The 16,693-nt window shown below is 45.0% G+C and overlaps 2 protein-coding genes across 4 annotated transcripts in view; one reads left to right on the top strand and one right to left on the bottom strand.

Moving 5' to 3' along the window:
* The window catches only part of nudcd1 (NudC domain containing 1), a 115,392-nt gene extending 114,406 nt beyond the window's left edge, over positions 1-986 (bottom strand). The window contains exon 1 of one of the 2 annotated variants that reach the window (XM_041190459.1): positions 826-986. In XM_041190459.1, coding sequence (XP_041046393.1) covers positions 826-940 — 115 coding nt within the window. In that variant the 5' untranslated portion in view covers positions 941-986. The remainder of the gene's footprint in view (positions 1-825) is intronic. The other variant, XM_041190460.1, reaches the window with a different exon arrangement.
* A 391-nt stretch (positions 987-1,377) lies between these two features.
* On the top strand, positions 1,378-14,280 carry eny2 (ENY2 transcription and export complex 2 subunit). 2 transcript variants are annotated; one of them, XM_041189098.1, is made up of 5 exons: positions 1,378-1,462; positions 5,725-5,808; positions 5,896-5,966; positions 7,167-7,241; positions 13,959-14,280. In XM_041189098.1, exons 2-5 carry the CDS (start codon positions 5,741-5,743, stop codon positions 14,033-14,035), a joined length of 291 nt encoding a protein of 96 aa, XP_041045032.1. In that variant the 5' UTR covers positions 1,378-1,462; positions 5,725-5,740; the 3' UTR covers positions 14,036-14,280. The 2 variants fall into 2 exon arrangements, with proteins under 2 accessions (XP_041045032.1, XP_041045033.1); XM_041189099.1 differs by lacking the exon at positions 1,378-1,462 and adding an exon at positions 3,776-4,000.
* The last annotated feature ends 2,413 nt before the right edge of the window (positions 14,281-16,693 follow it).

The following is a 16,693-nucleotide window of genomic DNA, read 5'->3' as shown; positions in this document are numbered from 1 at the left end:
GGGTGGATGCCAAAAGGATGTTTCACCTTATGGGAGAGACTGGAACTAGGGGACAGAGTTTAAAAATAAGGGATCTCCAATTTAAGATGGAGAGTAGAAGAATTTTTTTACTCTCAAAAAGTCATTAGTCTGTAGAATTCTCTTCCCCAGAGAGTAGTTGAGGCTGGGTCATTGAATATTTTTAACACCGATTTATATAAATTCTTGATTAACAAAGGAGTCAAGGGTTAAGGGGGAGCAGGCACGAATAAGGAGTTGAGGCCACAACCAGATTGGCTATGATCTTACTTAGCGGTAGAGCAGGCTCAGAGCCTACTCCTGCTCCTAAGCCATATGTATGTATGTATGAGTCAGAAGGTTGTGGATTCAAACCGCACTCTAGAAGGCTTGAGCACAAAAATCCAGGCAGACAAACCCAGTGCGGTACTGAGGGAGTACAGCCACGTCGGAGGTGCTATCTTTCAGACGAGACAGTAGACCGACGTCCTGTCTGTCCTCTCGGGTGGACGTAGGAGATGCTATGGCCGTTATTTTGAGGAAGAAACGGTGGGGAGGGGAGGGGAGGGGTGCGGTTCTCCCTGGTGTCCTGGCCAACATTCAGCCCTCACTAACAACTGGAAAACAGATTATCTGGCCGTTATCACATTGCATAGAATTACTGTCACGTTTCCTACATTACAAAGGTAACTATATCTCAAACAGCCCTTCCTTGTCTGGGAAGGGGGCTTTGGAGCACCCTGAGGATGTGAGAGGCGCTATAGAAATGCGGGTTTCTCTTTTTTTTTTGCCTGCAAGCAGGGAGGGGCGGCTGCCCCGGTAACTCACCGTCATCTAACTCCACAGTGTAAATGGGCAGCGTCTCCAGGGAGAGTTTGTAACTGTCAAACTTGGGGTCGAGGAGGTGCCGGCAGACACTGAGGGAACAATTCGCAGCCGCCATCACTCACTTCCGGCTGTCCGCCAGGCTCTTCCGGTCACCAGCCCCGGGGCATGCCGGGAGTTGTAGTCCTCCGAATAGATTGTTAACGTATTAACTCAATACCCGCGGTTGGGTTTGTTGACACCTATCAACATTCATTTAGAAATACGATCTGTGTTTGTGACGCCGGATTAGTTTAGCTGTGGGGTTATGATTTGATGTCGTTCTGTTCGGTATTCGGGGGACGATGATGGTGGCGGCACCACGCGTCATTTCCGCTGCTCCTCAGTCACAATCGAACAGGATTCATTCACTTTTTTTAATTAAAAAAAAGAAACATTTCTCTCTCTCGCTTTTTTTTTGTTGTTGTTGTTGCGCGGCCCCTTGTGTTTTTATTGACTCCAGGAATGGGTCACAAAGCCGGTTCCCGGCGCCCAGGAACTGTGGTTGGGGGGCCGCGGGTGTCCGGGGGAAGCGGTGTAGCTGAGGCGCCGTCTCCTCGGAGAGAGGGAGAGGGAGAGAGAGAGAGAGGCGCACAGAGAGGTGAGGCTGAGGCCCTTGGGGGGGGTGGAAGGGAACAATCTGTGGAGGGAGGGAGAGAGAGAGAGAGAGAGAGACAACTGGAGGGGGAGGGGAGAGGTCGGGGGGAAGGGGGGTTGGAGAGGTCGGGGGGAAGGGGGGGGTAGAGGTCGGGGGAAAGGGGGGGGAGGTCGGGGGGGTGGGGGGGGAGGGAGAGGTCGGGGGGGTGGGGGGGGGAGGGAGAGGTGGGGGGGGTGGGGGGGGGGGAGGGAGAGGTGGGGGGGGTGGGGGGGGGAGGGAGAGGTGTGGGGGGGGAGGGAGAGGTGGGGGGGGTGGGGGGGGGGTGGGAGAGGTGGGGGGGGGTGGGGGGGGGGAGGGAGAGGTGGGGGGGGGTGGGGGGGGGAGGGAGAGGTGGGGGGGGTGGGGGGGGGGGAGGGAGAGGTGGGGGGGGTGGGGGGGGGGTGGGAGAGGTGGGGGGGGGTGGGGGGGGGAGGGAGAGGTGGGGGGGGGGGGGGGGGGGGGGAGGGAGAGGTGGGGGGGTGGGGGGGGGGGTGGGAGAGGTGGGGGGGGGGGGGGGGGGGGGGGGGAGAGGTGGGGGGGGGTGGGGGGGGGTGGGAGAGGTGGGGGGGCTGGGGGAGGGAGGGAGAGGTGGGGGGGGCTGGGGGAGGGAGGGAGAGGTGGGGGGGCTGGGGGGGGGAGGGAGAGGTGGGGGGGCTGGGGGGGGGGAGGGAGAGGTGGGGGGGGGTGGGGGGGGGGTGGGAGAGGTGGGGGGGCTGGGGGGGGGGAGGGAGAGGTGGGGGGGCTGGGGGGGGGGAGGGAGAGGTGGGGGGGGGTGGGGGGGGGGAGGGAGAGGTGGGGGGGGTGGGGGGGGGGAGGGAGAGGTGGGGGGGGTGGGAGAGGTGGGGGGGGTGGGGGGGGGTGGGAGAGGTGGGGGGGTGGGGGGGGGTGGGAGAGGTGGGGGGGGAGGGGGGGGAGGAGGAGGGAGAGGCCGGGGGGGAGGGGGGGGAGGAGGAGGGAGAGGCCTGGGGGAGGAGGGGGAAGGGGAGAGGCCTGGGGGGGGGGGAGGAGAGGTCTGGGGGAAGGGGGAGAGGTCTGGGGGGAGGGGGAGGGGGGAGAGGTCTGGGGGAGGGGGGAGAGGTCGGAGGGGGGGAAAGGTCTGGGGGAGGGGGGAGAGGTCGGAGGGGTGGGTGGGAAGGGGAGAGGTCTGAGGGGGGCTAGTCCTCGGGATGATTGGGGGGGAGGAGAGGCCTGGGTGAAGATGCGGGTCAGGGGGGGTTGTGGATAGAGGGGGTAAACATGAGTGTAAGGTGGGAAAATGCGAACTCCTCCACCTTGTCAGGAAGAATAGAAAAGCATCAAACTATTTAAATGGAGAGAGAGATTGCAGAACTCTGAGGTGCAGAGGGATCTGGGTGTCCTGGCACACGGACCACTAAATGTTAGTCTGCAGGTACAGCCAGTGGTTAGTGGTTAGGAGGCAAATGGAATGTTGTTGTTTATCGCAGGGGGGATGGACTATAAAGACCACATCTGCAACGCTGTGTATCGCTTTCATCTCCTTACTTAAGGATATTACATTAGAAACAGTTCAGTAAAGGTTCACGGGACTGATACCTGGGACAAAGGTGTTATCTTAAGAAAGGTTGAGCATGTTGGGCCTATATCCATTGGAGTTTAGAAAATTGAGAGGTGATCTCTTATAAGAGATCCTGAGGGGAATTGACAGGGTGGATGCTGAAAGGATGTTTCACCTTGTGGAAGAGACTAGAACTAGGGGACACAGTTTAAAATTAGGGGTCTCCCATTTAAGATGGAGATGAGGAGAATTTTCTTTCTCAGAGGGTCATTAGTTTTGGATATCTTTTCCCCAGAGAGCAGTAGAGGCTGGGTCATTGAATATATTCAAGGCTGAGTTAAATAACTTTTTGATCAACAAGAGACGGTTTGGGGGGGGTGGTGGGGGGGGGCGATTACAGACAGGAAATAGGGGTTGAGGCTACAATCAGATCAGCCATGATCTTATCAAATAGCAAGCTTGAGGGGCCGAATGGCCTACTCCTATTTTCTGTGCTCTTGTGCCTGTGCAGGGGAGGGGTTGTTGTGGTACAGTGAACAGCTATGTAAGAGAGTGAAGAGCAGGATTATGTATGGGGAAAGAAGGTTAGCAAGCTGGGTGCATGGAGGGAATGAAGAGATGAATGAGAGAGCCAGCCGGTGGGGGTAAGGAAGAGAATTTCTCATTGTGGGATGAAGTCCTGGCCCAGGCTCAGTCAGTGAATCTCCTGCTTATCTTTTCCTCCCAGGTTGAAACTATCCCAAGTTTTTGTCTCATTTGCAAGCTGCACTCCAACCTCGGGCCAGAATTTTCCAGACCCCCCATCCCAACCCCGGCAGGTTCACCCGCAGCAGGGCCAGTGAGCCATTGAAACCTCCATTCACATTGGAAGATCCCACTGGTGTGAGGGACTGGAAAATTCCGGCCTAGATTTCTGATTTTGGGCATTTTCCCCCAGTAATTACTGATGTAAAACGTGATACAGCTTCTTTGTGACTTTTCAAAAGGTATAAGTTGAGTGTTTTGGTGCCTTTGCTTTACTCTGAATTGTGGCTACAATCTCTTTGCATTCAGATTCTTTCTATATGGCACTTGTATTATTTCTCCATGCTGGCACCATTAGCACAGGTCTTGGTGCTATATAAAAGCAGCCATTACCTCTTTTTGGCTTTTCTCAGTTTTTGTTCTGCTAACAATTCTCTTTTTCAAAGATTGGTGTGGGTGAGGCATGGTGAGCTGGCAGAGAGCACTTTCATGCTGTTATATAATTCCTAGCATCACGATGCAAGGTAACAACATGGGGTAGCATTCAAACACTGAACAGCACTACAGTTAACATGGCTGCCACTGAGAAGTCATTACAGCTTTGATTGTACTCAGCACTGAGATTTTCGGTGCTATCTAATGGAAAAGTGTGATTGTGGTACCTCAGTCATAATGCAGAAGCAATGAATGTTAATTACAAGGCTGTCTCTTGGATAGTCCCTTCTAGGCTTTTGATAAATCACAGAAGTGTTGTAAGGCTATGTTTAGCCAGGTCTTATTCACAAGTGAAGGATATGTTACATCTCATGTTATTTGAAGGGTAACTTAATTGCAAGTTTTTATGAAATTTTCTTGCAGCCACTAGTGTACTACTTTTGTTACTGCAGTGTTTAGTGAATAGAAAATGTCTGGTTTGAAATCTTGCAACTGCAATTTGTGTTGGTGTGATTGTAGCTCCTTTTTGTTCAATGCATATCTCCTATGACTGTGGTGCGTATATGTAAGGAAGGTGAGAGACTGCTAAACAAGGCATCTATGCAGTTGTGTCCGGAGTCAGTTTTATTAGAAATGTATGTGTAGTTTGTGTAGGGTGGAACTTGGGAAGGGTGTTGGAGATGTTGATTCGGGAGATGGAAAATATGGGTAAGATTTTCATTGGCAGCCAGGGTGAGGTAAGGGCCGATGTTAGTAACATTACAGCAATGGAAGAAAGCAATCTTGACAATTGATGTATTATGGAGTTCGAAACTCAGCTCAGAGTGGGACTGGGCATGGGGATTGTATAGCATCTGATTTAGCAAACAACGAGGGAAGGGGCTGGAATCAGGGAGTGCGTGGTGCTAAAAGCTTTTGTACTATTTCTGATTGCTTTCTGTTTTATACCAAAGAATTTCAGAACTGAAGAGCCGCTAGTCAGTCACCTGTCTTCCCCTTAAATCTCCCTCTTGTGACTGTAACCTGAATTCTACATATCTGATGTAATATGCTGGGTGTAAGTGAAAATGATAGAAGGCTAAAGGGCAACAATAAGCCAACAATTACTTTTGAGACCTAGAAACAGATTAGCAATGGGGATTTTTCCTCAACTGAGAGATTATTGTATTAATTCACAGTTTGTTTATCCTCTGTCCCTTGTACCTATCTGTCCATTTAAGAACAAGAAACTTTAGTGTATAAAATCAGAATATGCTGGTAATTTCCAATTCCCTTGTGAAAAACATTTTCACAGCTAAGAGCTCTGTGCTTTATTAATGTCACAGAAATCCTATATTTCATGCACTTGGGGCTTTGCACATTTGTGCATTTTATCCTCATCTGTTCACACCCTGAATGTGAACCACTTGTGAAAAGTTCAAATGCACTAAATGGTCAGCTAATAATTTTGCTTAAATGTTAAGAAAAATCAAAAGAAAACACTTCTGTCCCTTTCACATTCATAAATGCCGATGCTTTCGTGCTGTTACAGTTACTAGGTTTCTGAAATGAATAAAGACGCACAACTCCGAGCGACTATAAACCAGAAGTTGATAGAAACGGGAGAACGAGAACGGTGAGACAGTTTCCATCTTAAATGTATTTTCCAATGTCTAAATAATTGGGATGTCAATTCTTTCTAGTCTGTCTTTTTTCCCCACAGTCTGAAGGAGTTGCTCCGAGCAAAGCTCACTGAATGTGGATGGAAAGATCAGTTGAAAGCGCACTGTAAAGGTAAACGTTCATTGGGGAAGAGGGCTGATTTCACTTTGCAGGAAGCCTTCCAGCTGCAACTTGGAACTGGAGAAAGTGTTCCAGTTAGCACAGGGGTAGAAGTGACTACAGGCTGACCAAGAATGAGCATTAGGATCATTTACTAGTTTCGTATAGTTTTCAGGACGAGCGGTTCTGACAGTCTGTGCATAAAAGCACTCAGTTCAGCTTCGGTGTAATTTCTTGTGCAGCTTAAGTGATTGCCCTTAAACCTAACTAGATTTTTTAAAAATAAAGTAATTCGGAGGGGATAAAGACAAACTTTTAATTTACCGGTGAAGAATACAAACTCTCATTAAATGATTTGAAGCCTCCCTCAACCAGTGAGCATCACAGGACCTTGACTTAACAGTATTGAAATGGAATTGCTATAAAATATAAGAATGTGTTTTTAGCTGGTAGATTACCAGTGTTGTTTTTCTGGCCCCCTTCTCCCAGGAGGAACAATTAGAAATATTTGTCCCAGTGGCATTGAGCCAGCATAATTAAACTGTCTAAGAACAACCTCAAGAAAATGGAGTTGTATCTCTCAAGCAATTACATAAGCACCTATCTTTATGTTAATAACAGTGACTGCAAAATGGGGTCGATCTGCGTAAGCTGAATTGAGAGTTGCTCAAATCATAGAATGGCCTGTTTCTATGCTATATGATTATTTTGAAAAAGCTATCCAGTTTGAGGCAGCTAGTTTAAAAGTGAGGTATTCTAGAACAGTGGCAAGTCCCAGATGTGGAAGAACAATGCTCCAGCTGTGCTGTCCCTGTATGCTGGAGTACCTCTTCTCTGCACATTGTTCTCATGTGTATGGGGGCATAGCTTTAATGCTTAAAGTTCTGGCGGCAAGTTTGTTGAACCAATTATTGGAGTTAGTTGAAGTGTGAGTTTACAGTTGCATGTTCTACTAAGTTCTGACATTTTTGTGTGTATCATATCAATAATATAGTTCAAGTAATGTAAAGAAAATACAGAAAGGGATAATCTGATTTTAGGAGCTAAGAAAAATAGAGTACAATGCAATTATCAGTAGCTCAACAGATTGCAAATGTCAGATTTTGAAGTTTTGAACTGGATATTTAGCCAGCTGCTTATTTTGATGCAAATATTTTGTGGCTTTTTCCTTGTCCTGGATTTGAAATTGTTTTTTCCTGTTTTTCTTAATAGATGTGATCAGGGAAAAAGGGTTGGAACATGTTACAGTTGATGATTTGGTTGCAGAAATTACTCCAAAAGGGAGAGGTATGTATATGTGTTAATTTATGTGGCATGTACAGGTTGGTGATTCATCAATTTCAAACGTGAGCTTGTCTGCAGCACCAATTTCTGGTGCAGTCTGAGGATCTGCTTTGGGATTCATTCATTGGAACTGTTCCTAAATGAAAGAAGTGTCTTAAAGTGACACCTTTCTACAAGGAACAAAAATGAGCACCACTCTGAAGTAAAAACAGAAAATGCTGGAAATACTCAGCAGGTATGGCAGTGCTTGTGGCGAGAGAAAACAGTGTCAATGTTTCGAGCCGAGTTTCTTCAGAATCACTCTATTTCTATAAGGCTAGAGAAATATTGGGTGGGTTAAAAACAAAAAAACTGCGGATGCTGGAAATCCAAAACAAAAACAGAATTACCTGGAAAAACTCAGCAGGTCTGGCAGCATCGGCGGAGAAGAAAAGAGTTGACGTTTCAAGCCCTCATGACCCTTCGACAGAACTCCAAGTTCTGTCGAAGGGTCATGAGGACTCGAAACGTCAACTCTTTTCTTCTCCGCCGATGCTGCCAGACCTGCTGAGTTTTTCCAAATATTGGGTGGGGTTCTACTTCATAGTTGCTATCTTATCCCTCTGGATCAAACAAAGAGGTAAATATTTTCTTCTTTGCTTATCCAATTTGAAGTGAAGGATAACTATATTGGTATCAACAACTTCATTTTATGTAGCACCTGTTTAAGGTAGGAATAAAATCCCAAAGTGCTTCACAGAAAACTAATCAGGCAAAATTGGAAAGAAGGAGTGAGAGGTGAAGAGATAGAGAAATTTAGGAAGCAAGTGCTGGAGGTTCAGGCTGAGACTGCTAATGTCACAGCTGCTAATGTGGAGTAAAAAGACAGGGGAGACGTGAAACCAGGGTCAAAGGAACACATGTTCTGCAGACTTAATGGCTTGGAGAAGGATAAAGAAAGGGATGAGTGAGGCCAAAAAGGGATTTAAAACTGGGATAAGAATTTTAGTGTTGTTGAAAAAAAGTCATGCTGTCAAAGCTTTTCACCTTGAACTCATCAGGACGCTATCAGAATTTTAATGGCAGGCACTGAGAAACCAAGAGCCAATGTAGGTCAGCAAGAAGATGGGTGAGCAGGGTATCATTCTAGTCAACCCTCATAATAATAAACTAGTGCAATCATGCATTATTTTTCACGAACCATAAATCAAAACAAAATTTTACATATTGGAAATGTAGAAGTTATTTGGTGTCCCACATTCTGTTATGATGAAACTTGCCTATTCATTTTTGATTTATCCTGTGCACTCATTAATGGTCTTCAGGGTAAATGATGTTGCTGTATACTTAGCTCAGACATTCCGGTTCTATATACGAGATGGGTGTTGTTTTCCACAGCCCTACCTGTTCTGGACCTTTTATACTTTTACCCATGGCCTAATGCTAACTGCTCAGAATTAGCAAATGCTTCAATGCAGTGTTTCCCCTCAATATATCTAACATATCAAACTGTATCTGTTACCCATATGGCCACTCTGCTAGCCTGCCTGTGTCTCCCTATAGTGTTCCTTAGTGTGCCATAGTCCCTAATCTGTTAGAAAACAGTCAGGCTCAACATTGTTACTCTTGTGCCTATGTCCAAACTATTTATGTAAATTGAAACAATAGAGGCCCCAGTAAATCCTGGGAAGTATCACTACTCTGCTAATCCACAGTGTTCATTTATCCACAATCTGCTTTTTGTCTATCTGTACAGGTACATGCCCTTTAATGTCATGTGTTTCATGGGCATGATGTTCCAAGAGCTGAGTCCAGTCATGCTCAGACTGCTGATCAGGGTTAAGTCAGAAATTTAAAGATAATTAATTTTTGAATTAACTGAACTTTGGAAAGTACTTGTTGAGACATTATAAAAAAAGTAAACACAAGCACGTTTCCAACAGCATGGAATGGTGGAATAAGTTTAAGAGACTGAAGAGATGACAGAGGTAAGGCAAATATGGAAGCATACATCTTGAGGACAGTATAATGGTTAGTATGGGAACCTAGGGGACTTGTTAGAGTTCAAAGGAGCAGTAGATCTGGCAGGCAGGAAGATGGTAAACTTGATTTTTATTCACAGAATCTCACAGTGCAGTAGAGGCCCTTCGGCCCATCGAGTCTACACCGACACGTGAGAAACACCTGACCTACCTACCTACCTAATCCCATTTACCATCACTTGGCCCATAGCCTTGAATGTTATGACGTGTCAAGTGCTCATCCAGGTACTTTTTAAAGGATGTGAGGCAACCTGCCTCCACCACCCTCCCAGGCAGCACATTCCAGACCGTCACCACCCTCTGGGTAAAAAATTTTTTCCTCACATTCCCCCTAAACCTCCTGCCCCTCACCTTGAACTTATGCCCCCTTGTGACTGACCCTTCAACTAAGGGGAACAGCTGCTCCCTATCCACCCTGTCCATGCCCCTCATAATCTTGTACACCTCGATCAGGTCGCCCCTCAGTCTTCTCTGCTCCAATGAAAACAACCCAAGTCTATCCAACCTCTCTTCATAACTTAAATTTTTCATCCCAGGCAACATCCTGGTGAATCTCCTCTGCACCCTCTCCAGTGCAATCATATCCTTCCTATAATGTGGCGACCAGAACTGCACACAGTACCTCCAGCTGTGTCCTCACCAAGGTTCTATACAACTCCAACATGACCTCCCCACCTTTGTAATCTATGCCTCGATTGATAAAGACAAGTGTCCAATTTGCCTTTTTCACCACCCCACTAACATACCCCTCAGCCTTCAGAGATCTATGGACGCACACACCAAGGTCCCTTTGTTCCTCAGAACTTCCTAGTGCCATGCTGTTCATTGAATACTTCCTTCTGTAATTACTCCTTCCTCACTCTTTTCAGGGTTAAATTCCATATGCCACTTATCTGTCCATTTGACCATCCCATTTATATCTTCCTGTAGCCCAAGACACTCAGCCTCACTGTTAACCACCTGGCCAATCTTTGTGTCATCCACAAACTTACTAATCCTACCCCCCACATAGTCATCTATGTTGTTTATATAAATGACAAATAATAGGGGACCCAGCACAGATCCCAGTGGTACGCCACTGGACACTGGCTTCCAGTCACTAAAGCATCCTTCTGTCATCACCCTCTGCCTCCTACAACTAAGCCAATTTTGAATCCACCTTATCAAATTACCCTGTATCCCATGTGCATTTGCCTTCTTTATAAGTCTCCCATGTTGGACCTTGTCGAAGGCTTTGCTGAAATCCATATAAACTACATCAACTGCACTACCCTCATCTACACACCTGGTCACCTCTTCAAAAAATTCAATCAAATTTGTTAGGCATGACCTCCCTCTGACAAAGCCATGCTGACTATCCCTGATCAAACCTTGCCTCTCCAAGTGGAGATAGATACTCTCCTTCAGAACTTTCTCCAATAGTTTCCCTACCACTGACGTGAGACTCACTGGCCTGTAGTTCCCTGGCCTATCTCTACAACCCTTCTTAAATAGCAGAACCACATTAGCTGTTCTCCAGTTCTTTTGTACCTCTCCTATGGCCAGAGGGGAATTAAAAATTTGTGTCAGAGCCCCTGTGATTTCCTCCCTTGCCTCCCTCAGCAGTCTGGGGCACAAATCATCCGGACCTGGAGATTTGTCCACTTTTAAGCCTGTCAACACCTCCAATACCTTGTCACTCCCTATATCAATTTGCTTAAGAACCTCGCAGTCTCTCTCTCCGAGTTCGATACTTTCATCCTCATTCTCTTGGGTGAAGACGGACGTGAATTATTCATTCAACACTCTAGCGATGTCCTCTGGCTCCACCCATAGATTGTCCCCTTGGTCCCTAAGGGCCCTAATCTTTCCCTGGTTATCCTCTTCCCATTGATATACATAGAATATCTTGGGATTTTCCCTATTTTTACCAGCCAGAGCTTTCTCATATCACCTCTTTGCTCTCCTAATTGCTTTCTTAAGCTCCACACTGCACTGTCTGTACTCCACTAATGCCTCTGCTGATTTGCTTCCCTTGTACCTGCTAAAAGCCTCTCTTTTCCTTCTCATCATAACCTGAATATCTCTGGTCATCCATGGTTCTCTGGGCTTGTCACTCCTTCTTATCACCCTAGAGGGAACATGTTGAGCCTGTACCCTCCCCATCTCCTTTTTGAATACCCCCCACTGTTCCTCTGTAGATTTCCCCACAAGTAACTGCTCCCAGTCTATCTTGGCCAGATCCTGCCTTATTTTACAAAAATCCATTCCCCCCCAATCCAAAACACATTTTTGCAACTTGTCGATTTCTTTGTCCATAACTAACTTAAACTGTTCCATGTTGTGGTCGCTATTGCTAAAATGCTCGCCCATCATCACCTCAACCACCTGTTGGGCTTCATTCCCCAGAATTAGGTCCAGCAATGCACCGGCCCATGTTGGACCCTCTACATATTGACCTAAAAAGTTCATCCGGACACATTTCAAGAAATCCACTCCATCCAAGCCCTTAAAACTATGTCTATCCCAATTAGTGTTGGGAAAGTTGAAATCACCTAATATAATTACCCTATTGTTATTGTTTTTACACACCTCTGCAAATTGTGTACATATTTGCTCCTCAATTTCCCACTGACTATCTGGGAGTCTATAATAAACACCTAATAATGTGGTTGCCCCTTTTTTATTCCTAAGCTCTACCCACAAAGCTTCATTTGATGCCCCTCCAAGATATCGTCTCTCCTTGCTGCAGTAACTGACTCCTTAACTAATAATGCAATGCCTCCTCTTCTTTTACCCCTCCCCTGTTTTGCCTGAAGGTTCTATATCCTGGAATGTTGAGCTGCCAATTCTGCCCATCCCTCAACCACGTCTCAGCGATGGCTACAATATCACAATTCCACGTGCCAATCCTCACCCTTAACTTATCTGTTTTACCTGTAATACTCCTGGCATTAAAGTAGAGGCTATCCAGCCTTGCCTTACTCCCTTGAAGCTTGTTGTAGCTGTACTCCCTCTGACTTGATTGTTTTACTGTATTATGATGTCTCCCTATTCTGCTAACATGCTGTGACCCCTCCCCCTGCCGAATTAGTTTAAACTCCTCCCAACAGCACTAGCAAACCCACCCGCAAGGATATTAGACCCGCTCTGGTTCAGATGTAGTCCGTCCCGCTTGTACAGGTCCCACCTTCCCCAGAAACGGTCCCAGTGATCCAGGAATCTAAAACCCTCCCTCCTGCACCAACTCTTAAGCCACGTATTCACCTGCGCTATTCTCCTATTTCTGAGCTCGCTAGCACGTGGCACTGGGAGTAATCCAGAGATTACAACCTGAGAGGTCTTGCTTTTATATTGATTGAACACAGCAGTCAGATAGGAGGATGTCCTCTATGGAGCAATTAGAATTTGAGATGACAAGTGAGACAAAAGATCAACTTCTTCAGAAAGTCAATAGCTGAACTATTAGGAGTATTCCCAGAACAGTTTTGACCAGGGTTTGGGAGAAAGGACAACTGAAGGAGCTGAAAGATAACAATTGATTTTCAAATTTTAAAAAATATACATTTAACATCTAAAACAGGGGATTTGCAAAGCTTAGAAGAGATAAAAGCTGCCTTTCAGTGTTACAAACTGATCATGTCAGATGAAGTAAATAGTTTTGAGGCAAGATTGAGTGCAGGATCTTGTAGGGAAGAGTGCATTATGAACCAGTCAAAAACACAAATACTTCACTTTCCCTGAGCACTCTGGGAAGGGGGAGAGGGAAATACTTCTTTCAAACACTGGCCATCATTCAGCTGACACTCTTTGCCTGATTCTTGCTACTCTTAGCCAGACCTGTTGGTTTTTCCTCCCCATGCCAATCCCAACTCCTGTTATAATTTCCAAACATTTTGACCATTCCCAGCGAGTGTCACATGGGGTGAATGGGTGAGAGGAGAGAGAGAGAGACTATAAGGGATGTAGTATAACTCTATCTTCAGTAACTTTATTTTGCCTCCAAACCTAGGCTACCTCAGCACTGGATGGGTAAGTGTCTCTTATGAGCAAAAACCGTCCTCCTTTTGTCTAACTTTTCATTTAGTTTACAACAGTTTTCTTGCCAGACTCGATGGCTGAAAAACACTTACTGGTGGCAAAGTTTGGTCTTTTCATTATTGGGCCTCCTTTCCCTAAGTAATACTAAGTACCCGGTAGACCCTGTAGACCCCATGGACCCCGTAGACCCCGCGCCCCATAGATCTTGCGCCCCGTAGACCCCGCGGGTTAACGCTGTCTCTTTCACCAACCGCTATCCCAACTCCAAAACCAAACTTCTAATCCAGTCTGGTCCTCAGCTGTGAAGAAAGCCTCTACTCTTGCTCTCCTCTTGTCCCAGCTTCTGGATAAGAAGAACACCCACTCAACCCCTGCTCCAACTCTGTTCTTGCAGCCTGCTTCATTTATGCTCCAGATGTTTCGACCAATTGCTCCACTCCTTGGCCCTTCAAAAAAGTGTAGCCCACTGGAAATTGGAATTGGTTCATTCTTGCTGTAAACATATATGTTGTGACCACTTTTATATAATGTAGATAATTTGAAATGTGTGTACTTCTGTTATGCGGACCACTATGATCCTGGGTGGAACTCTAACCGGTTCAGTGCATTATTGCTGAATTTGTGCTTTGTTCAAAAGATCCTGTTGAATGTGTTCTTGGTCTCTGTGTCTTCTTTTCAGCCCTAGTACCAGACAGTGTGAAGAAGGAACTTCTGCAGAGGATAAGGACCTTCCTTTCTCAGCATGCCAGTCTCTGAGTTTGGGATGACCAAATTTCGTTGCCATTTCTTTGCTGTTTCAGAACATGGAGTACGTGGATCATCAGAGTGGCTCCAGCGCCCAGATGAAGCTGAACATAGTTTTATTTTTGTGACAGTTTTTTTTAATACATTTATTGTCTTATTTTTTATTTCCTGAACGTGATTCGCAAACAGCTTTTCTACCCACTACTTCTGTCTTTTCCTTGATATGTTATAATTTCAATAAAATTATTTTGAAATGATTATTTTCTTGATTTAAGATTTTGTGGATTGATTTTAGGTCATTTTTGTTCCAGAAGAACTGAAGTCTAGACTTGTGCATGTAGTTATCAGTGTTCAGAACAGTTAGTGAATGGAAATTTTTACAGTTGTCAGCTGCTACTGACTGAAAGTCCAGCTTATATTTCTTTCATTGTGTGTGTGTGGAAGGTGCCTTTTGTAACTTGAGTTTCCATGAACTTGTTGCATCGTTCTTGTTCTGGGAGCAGCCACTAACTAACCTGTCAGCTTGGCTCAGTGATGAGCTCACTTACCTCTGAACCAGGTGGTCATAGTTTGAAGCGCCACTCAGGATATAAGCTTATTAACACAGCACTGACTGTGTGCTGCATTGTCAGGAGTACATTTTCTTTCTAGAGATCTGTGTGCCTGCTCAAGTGAAGGTAAAGTATGTCAGAGCTGTATTTGAAGAACAAGAGAGTTCTGGTGTTCTGACCAATATTTATTTCTCAAGCAGGACCATTAAACAGATTACAGAGATAAAATACTGGCACAGGAACATAGGACATAGGAGCAGGAGTAGGCCATTCGGCTCTTCAAGCCATCTCCCTCATTCAGTAAGATTATGGCTGATCTGATTACTAGAAATCAGAAATAGAAAATGAAAATGCTGGAAACATTCAGCAGGCCTGATGGCATCTGTGGAGGAAGAAGCAGCATTAACGTTTCAGGTTGATGATCTTCTATCAGAACAGTTCTGGCTAAAACAAAAACAAAAATAGAATTACCTGGAAAAACTCAGCAGGTCTGGCAGCATCGGTGGAGAAGAAAAGAGTTGACGTTTCGAGTCCTCATGACCCTTCGACAGAACTTGAGTTCGAGTCCAAGAAAGAGTTGAAATATAAGCTGGTTTAAGGTGTGTGTGTTGAGGGGGGGGCGGAGAGAGAGAGAGAGAGAGGTGGAGGGGGGGTGGGTGTGGTTGTAGGGACAAACAAACAGTGATAGAAGCAGATCATCAAAAAAGAGTTGAAATTACACTAGTTCTGGCTAAAGTTCATCAACCAGAAACTTTTACTCTTGTTTCTCTCTCCACAGGTGCTGCTAGACGTGCTGACTACTTGAAGCATTTTCTGTATTTAGCATCAAACAGGTTAACTAGGCATTTATGTCACTGCTGTTTATGGGATGTTACTGTGTGCAAATTGGCTGCTGTGGCCCCTACCTGTGAAGAGTGTTCTGACACAGCAGTTGATAAAGGCTGAGTTGTTTAAATCCCAGAGGGAAACTTGGAACAACTGTCATAACCTATATTTTCAATTAGTATGTTTGAGATGCAGCTCTGAATTCAGGAATAAAACCACCAAGCCTCGAGTTTTTTTATATATAAAACTAAATTAAACAGTTATTAATTTAGCAACAAATTTAAACATACACATGTCTACAAATTACTACTACTGGAACCTCAGCAAATCCCCAAATCAACCACTCCCAGGCAAAACTTCACCAAAAAAGAGTAACCCATAGACTTTAAACAGACACCAGACAAAGCACATTTGACCTTACGAATTGAAAATGAGGTTCCCTTCACTTTGATTCCTTTGCACAGTTGTAGGGTTACAGGCCTCTGACCTACACACGTGAACTCATTTTTGTTTATACCTTTGAATGTAAATTTTCCATTGTATTGCTAGTTTATTTAAAATTTTACCTCTCAACAATAATCCTTTAATTTCACCAATTTTATTAGTAATATAAGCACATTGCTTAGCGTCTCCCAGCTAGGTGCAAGATTTTACACATCCTTTTGAATGGTTTATTTAAAAATGCAAATTGCACTTTACCTTTTAAGTAACTTATGTTTATCTATTTAACAGCTCAAAACTACTGTATTTCAAAACACCCAGACTAGCTGGCTTTAATCCAATAAAGCCCCACACAGACACGCACATAGATACAGACTACTACAATTCCAATTTAAAAATAATTTTCCAATATATAGGCATTAATATCTACATGACAGCAGTGACTGCACTTCAGAAAGTTTCACTTACTCTGAAGAGCTTTAGGATAACAGGAGCTCATGCATGATATAGATATTAGTATTTTTGCTGCTTTCTATAGGCTGTTAACCCGTTAACATCTGAATGTAATTGGTTGCTAGAAAGTGCATTGAAATCTGGGGGAGTTGGCCAACTTGACATTCTGGTGATTTTTTTTTTAAATTGTGAAATTTGAGATGAAAATGTTCTTTGAGCCTCCTGTAGTTTTTCTAAAGTCCCTTTCTAGATTCAAGGGTTGCAGTTGGATAATATATGAATAATTCCTTCATGGGCTCATTTGCTGCGCCATGAGATGCTGCATTTTATTTTTTGCTTACAGGTAGGTGTAATGAATGTTTTTGCTTGAAGCCTGGTTGACCCTGAGGATACTTCTGAT

Source organism: Carcharodon carcharias, chromosome 6 (assembly GCF_017639515.1).
Source record: "Carcharodon carcharias isolate sCarCar2 chromosome 6, sCarCar2.pri, whole genome shotgun sequence".
In the NCBI taxonomy this organism is placed as follows: domain Eukaryota; kingdom Metazoa; phylum Chordata; class Chondrichthyes; order Lamniformes; family Lamnidae; genus Carcharodon; species Carcharodon carcharias.
The sequence above is the reverse complement of the archived record's forward strand: the minus strand, read 5'-3'. Positions and strand labels throughout refer to the sequence as shown.